This window comes from Peromyscus leucopus, chromosome 6 (genome assembly GCF_004664715.2).
Source record: "Peromyscus leucopus breed LL Stock chromosome 6, UCI_PerLeu_2.1, whole genome shotgun sequence".
Taxonomy (NCBI): domain Eukaryota; kingdom Metazoa; phylum Chordata; class Mammalia; order Rodentia; family Cricetidae; genus Peromyscus; species Peromyscus leucopus.
This window is the reverse complement of record NC_051068.1, coordinates 49,368,821-49,375,527: the sequence shown is the minus strand read 5'-3', so window position 1 is coordinate 49,375,527 and position 6,707 is coordinate 49,368,821. Positions and strand designations below refer to the sequence as shown.

General features: G+C 37.1%; 1 protein-coding gene across 1 annotated transcript; it reads right to left on the bottom strand.

Moving 5' to 3' along the window:
- Positions 1–1,542: 1,542 nt before the first annotated feature.
- On the bottom strand, positions 1,543–6,337 carry LOC114691743 (transcriptional regulator ATRX-like). Its single transcript, XM_037206659.1, is given in 1 exon segment — positions 1,543–6,337. A coding segment is annotated over 1 exon segment (3,819 nt). The 5' UTR covers positions 6,195–6,337; the 3' UTR covers positions 1,543–2,375.
- Positions 6,338–6,707: the final 370 nt, after the last annotated feature.

The window sequence follows — 6,707 nt, the reverse complement described above, 5'->3', positions numbered from 1 at the left end:
CAGATCCATGATGGATGTTTTGATATCCAATGTTTCCACTTTTATCACAATTTATATGCTGTAATCCAATAAAATGATTCAGGTTGGGTAAAATGTTTTACGCCTTTAATCACAGCACTTGGAAGATACAGGTAGAACTCTGCATTTTGAGATCAGCCTGATTTACATAGTAATTTCCAGAAGAGAAGGGTCTACACAGAGTGATTTTTATTTCTCAGAAAAACAAGACAAAATAGAAAGTGTAAAATGATTCAGACTCATATTATTGGATATCATCAGTTGAGTAATTTTCAAATACATCTTAAGGTATTTCCTTAATACTTAAGGTATTTCCTTAAAACTGGTCTATTTTTTTCATCTCATACAAATGCATGTTAAGCTACCTTATATATAGTCCTACATCGTTATCTTGCATCTTACGTTTGCTGTGTTCCATGGAAATGATTTATACAACTGCACATCAATCACATTTTCTTAACCTGATCTACTGGTGGCTAGCATAGATCCTGTAAGTAGTGTTAACAATAGTCACCAATGCATACATTTTCCTTCCAACATATGTTACTATGAAATTACATGTGACCATTACTGGTTTTGAATAATGACAAAGGAGCAAAAGAACAGTAAGTTTCCTTACTAAATTTTTGTATTACTCTGGTACAATATCCTGATTCTGTTTTGTTTTTGTGAAAAACAAAGATGCTGATTTGGAAAGAGTCTCTGGTAATAGTAATCCTGACATGTAACATGAAGAGGACCTTATAATAAGAAATAAATGTTAATACTGTTGAGTTGCTAATACTTAAGATAGTTTGTTAAGTCATCATAATCTTGCTTTATTATTTAATACACACTTAATTAAAATGGATAGTTAGTCTCTTTCCTTGAATAGTTATTTAATACTTTTCATTACTTACTTTTATTATTTCTAAATGTGTGTATGTGTGTGTGTGTGTGTGTGTGTGTGTGTGTGTGTGTGTATGCATGTGTAAGAGTGCAGATGCTCACACAGTTGGTGGAAACCTGACTTGAATGTTCTGCAAGAGGAGTACATGTGCTTAAGCTCCGAGTTACCTCCCCAGCTCCCCCATTTAACATTTTATATTCAAATATTTCCTAGGTGTCAGTTTACATTGTATTTCCATTTGTCCTATCAGCATGTTAAATTGCACTTCACATCTAATCTACTCTGTATGGTGTCATATAATTGACCTTTATAAAACACGAAACCACTCTCACACAGGTGAAATGAATGAGGCCGTGAATGGCAAAGAGGTGTTGAGGTGTTGGTACTGTGCATGACTTCCCCGTGGTGAGATAATATTGAGTTCAATTTGGGAGCTACTAGTTACCACCCAGGAATGTGAGTCACTATTGCAACCTTAGGGTTAACCCAACACAGAGAATCAAGAGGCAACTAAGGAATGCTGAGGGTGGGAGAAATAATTTTTTTGTCCCAAAGTAAAGGCATACCCATTGGTTATTAAATATCAAATGATCAACCCTGAAAACATAAATACAAATAATATTATACAGACTGAGTGATTTATATTCACGTATTTAATAATATATATGTGAATACTAATAAACAGATGTGTGTAACAATTCATTTTAAAAGGCCACATATTTGAAAGAGAGCAAGCAAGGGTCCATGAAAGGAGGCATGAAAGTGGTAGAACGGTATAATTCTTTCCTAAACTAAATAAATAAGAGAAGCACTGGAGAAGGCAGAAGGAGGGCAAGATGAAGTATGAGAAGGGAGAGTAAGCCAGTAGATGGAGAGAGTGACAGGGGAGAATAAGAGATGAAGGAAAAAACAAAAACTCATTTTATGGGAAAAATGCTAGCATGAATATTTTTTCCTGCTCATAGTTTTATCAGCTTTCAGAATCCTCCAAATTTTCCTTCTGCCTTTCATAGATGACTTAGTTTTATCAGTTTCCTCCTCCAGTTCTGTCTCTTCCCCCACTCTTTCTTCAGAATGTCTCTTTTTCATGAGGATGAACCCTCTTGAAATTTTCTGCTTGTATTTCTACTGATTTTCTTCTAATTCTCCTTTCTGTGCAGACCCTTTTCTTGGTTGTTTTCCCTCCTCAAATTCATTGACTTCTTCACTAATTGCTGATTCTTGAAAGCCAGTATATTTGACTCCTCACTGCTCACCTTCCTTCGATTTCTGCCATTGGCTTCATGCTCTTTAGACTTTGAACTTTTTCTTTTCTGGACTCTCCATCTCTCACAGGCAGTTTATAATTCAAAGGTCTGTCTGTATCTTGGCTTCTTAGGTTCTATAGATGAATCTGATTCAGAATTGACTTGATTTGGGCCTTCCTTCTCTTCTAGGAGTCCCTCATTTTGTTGTAAAGTTCACTTGTTTATTTATCCTCCTTATGATTCATCATTTGTAGAGAATCTTCATCTTCAGAGAAAATATTGGCTCTAATTTCTTCTAAAAGCATCCTTCTGGCAATCCTATTCTCAGGATCACTGTTGTCATCAACATTGTCTTCTATGACAGATACTGATGTTGATAAGGCATCATCATCTCTTGAAGACTGATAGCATCTAGGGTGAGTATGCAGCACGAAACTTTCTATCAGAGGCTTTATCTTCTGTTCATCGCTGCTCTCCTCACCTACAGAATACCGCCCATCATCTACATTATCAGGAGGAGAAGTATTGTTGGCTGGCATCCTTTTAGTGGTTGTTTTTAAGGAATTTCTTTGTTTTTCTGTGGCATTGCCTGTCTTCTTTTTGGCTGGAGTTCTTTGTTTCTTCTGCTTTTTAGTATCTTCTGAACTTTCCATAGAATCAAAAGATGATGAATCACTTTGTGTTTCTTTGGCAGTTCTCTTTGAATTTAAATTTCTTCTTTCTCTCAAGTTAATTCTTTTCTGTCTCTTAGTGGCAGAATCACAACATTCTCCTTTCAAACGATAATTTTCAGTATCAGATAAACATGCTGGCCTTTTCCTTGAACTTGGTCCAGGCAAAATGCATTTTTCTTTTTCTCTACCAGGCACTTCATTCTTATTCTTTTTATCTTCTGAAGAATCACAACTATCTCCTGTTCCTTGAAACTTCTCAACACTATCAGATAACTCTTCCTTATTTTTTGATAATTTATCTTTTATTCTTTTGCTTTTATTTTCTCCATCAGTAGTGTCATTCTTACGTTTTTTTATTCCTTTAAGAAAATGAGCAGTTTCTTCTCTTTCAGGGAATTTCTCAGGAGCATCTGATGAAGACTCATGCTGTTGCTCTCCCTTGACTGTTTCTTCCTCCACATGAGTGGTTTTCTTTCCTTTTGCTGCAGTTTTCTTTCGGGTCTGCTTCTTATAACCCGAAGGCTCATCACTCTCTTCCTTCTTTGGAAATTTATCAGTAGCATCGGATGAACCACTCTGCATGGTTCTACATGCTTTGATTTTCAGGTGTTTAATATTTTCTTTAGTTTTAACAAGTATTTTGTCCTTAGGAATATTCACATTCCCTTCCAGCCCTGAAGGTTTTTCAGTGCCATCAGAGGAAACATGTAGCTGCTTCTTATAAAGCATCTCTCTCAATTCCACCTCATGCTTGCATTTCTTGACCGAATCATCTGCTCCAGTGAAATTCTCTTCCCACTTCCCATCAGTGCCATCAGATATTCCCTGTGCAGTGGTCACCCTTTCCTTCCTTTCAGTATCCACTGCAATTTCACTCTGCATTTCATCTTCAGAAGAGTCACAGTCTTTCTTATTTGAAACACTTTTCTTGATCCCTCTGTCTGGCCCAATGTTGCTCATCATTTTTATCTCTCTTTTGAATTCTGAGTCATAATGAGAAGACTCAGAGTAGTTTTGGCATGCTCTTTTAGAGATTATAGAGCTTTTAGTTGGCTTCCCCTTTTTAATGCCAAAATCTGAACCAGAAGTGGAAGTTCTCAATTTTCTTTTTTCATTAGTATCTTTCCTTGTTTGCATTTTATGAATTACCTGTATTTCATTAATGCCAGTGTCTGAAGAGCAGTGACGCATCTGGCTTACCTCTGTGAGGACTGCTTGGATTTCATCAGAATCGGAACTTTGATCTACAATCCTTGCTTGCTTTGATTTGGGCACCTTATAAGGTTTAGGCTTATCAATAGCTGTAACAGAATACTTTTGCTTAGCCTTTCTTCTTATCAGAACTGACAAGCGTTTCTTCTCTTTAATGGTTTCATTGCTTTCTTCATCTGAATTTGATATTGAAAGGTTGGCTTCTGTCTGTTGCCTCAAGCGTTTGGTTTTTACATGTAAGGATCTTCGAAGATCAGATTCTTCTATGACTGATGCAACATTATTTTCACCCGAATGTTCATTCTCACTATTTTCCTCTTTGGCTCCACATTTCTCCAAAACAGGGGCCATCTTAGAACGTTTACTGAATTTTTTCTCTTGTGGAACTTGTTGGAAGTCAGTGCCTTGAATTGAAGCATTAGAAAGGGACACTCTGGTGAGTTTAACATATATTTCTTTTCGTACTTTTGCTGTAATTTTTGACCTAATAGCCTTTGAAGGAAAGTTCAGTTTTAGAGGTGAGCTCTCCAGTTCTGGCTCGGTCCCACTGTTACTATCTCCTTGATAATCAGTTGAACTCTGAACTTCTGTAACAGTCTCAAGGCTGTCAAAAATGTCTTCAGGAACTGAGGAAGAAGCAGACACAACATCTATGCCAAAGTCTTCGTAAGTGTTAGTGGGTTCATTCTGAGGTCCATCTTTCCTACTTGATCTCTTATTTTCATTTTTATTTGCTTTTCGATCCTCTCCTGTGAAATGTTTGCTGTCCCTCATCTTCGTTGTTGATCTAGCATCCAACTTTAAAAAACATTGATTTTCTGTAGCACAGGACTTTCTCCCCTTTTGAATTTTTGTTTTAGAATAAACACGTGTAATTTTAAGATCTTTGGTAGTTTTCTCTTTGTATACAGCATCCAAAGCTTGAATCTCTGAATTTAAGTCATTTTCTAAGGCAAGATGAGCCTTCTTGATATCAGCCAACACAGATTTAAAAGCCTTAAGCTGACATAACTTCACAGAAGAACTCATTTCTGAATTATCTGCTGCCTGTCTTAAAAACTTAATATAGCTGGAGTTTGTGTTGGATGTTATCTCAATCAATTTTTTGGTCTTCTTTATCATCTCTTGGGGCACAATTAGTGATGAGTAAGCACAGGGTACAGAATCAGAACAAGAATTATCTAATTTTGATTTTTCTCCATTACATCCGAGGCTGTTCTTTCTTGGAGAAGCTATGGGTGTATGGTCACACACTTCACTATTCTTTCCCCTGTTGACTTCTTTCTTCTTATTTTTTTGCAACAATTGTTCTAAATTCTCGAATACACTGTTGCATGCAGTGACTAAGTTCAACAGAAGCTCTGGGCGACACACGTAGCAATGCCATTGATGGCTTTTATCCAGTATTGTAGATAGCTCTTTTCGACCAAGGTTGTACAGGATGCATTTCTTACAGAAGGCATTGTGGCAAAAATCACAGCAAACCAAGGTCCCCCCTTCTGCACACCATCTACATTGCTCATCTGTTCCATCTGAGCCACGGCTAATGTCACCACTCATGTAGTACTTAAAGCAGTTCTTACAGATGAGGACGTTCAGTGAAGGGTGTCTATAAAAGGAATATTTTTGAAATTGATTGACCTGTTGTCCACAAGCAGTGCAGTTCACAATCCCCCCAAATCTGTCTCTGTGCTTTTTGAAATTTTCAATTCTCATTTTTCTTTTGCTTCTAACTTCAGTCACTTTAAAATCATTTTTGTCTTCATTCAGGAAAAGGTCTGGCTGTGAAATCACTGTACCTTTTGGTAAGTGTTGCATAGAAGTATCATTTTCTGAGTTTTGAGGAGTAGCTTTTACATTTATAGTCTCCTCCATGGGTTTTTTATTACCGGATTCTACACATTTTGTCACAATTGAAGGTTTTTTCCTCTTTGATCGTAATGGTCTTAACAATATGGGAATTTCTGAGGAGTTAGTTTCCTCTTCCTTACTGTTTTCCATCATATCAAAGATAATTCCAGAACTGCTGATTTTACCTGTGTGTCAGGTCATTCCACATTATGGGAAAGATGTATCCTTGGGTTCTTCTGGTGAATGTGCTCAGAAGTCATGAAGGGGCTGCACAAGCGGCTTTCTCTTGGGATCAGCACTCATGTTTCCTACTCCGATGCCTATTCGCCTTCAGCTGCCCTAGGGTAGAGTTCCTCACTCCCAGGCGCCCTCTATTCCTATCAAAATACACTGGAATTTTACTGGTTTTCAGAGACCGGAGCCATGCTGGACACTCCCAAAAGCAGAAAGACCGCTACGCTGCCATGGAAACCAAACTACGTCACGCCGCCATTTCGTTGGCCCGAAATATCAGGAATTCTACATAGAAAAGAAATATAATCAAGAGTTATGCCTCTGATGGGATGGGGGCAGGAATCTAAGAATATCTCATTCATTAAATCTTCCCTCAGACAAAATGATTGGGAATTTTTGCTATTTATCAGATGAGCAAGCAGTGATACTGAGGATAGAAAGGATCCGTATCTATGCCTATGAGCTTTCTAAAACAGAGAGTCTACCAAATATCAAGATACGGTACAATCTAACTGTGGAGTGTACCTAAATTAGTTTTTTTTTTTTTTTTTTTTTTTTTTGTAAAAATCTAATGGTAAAATT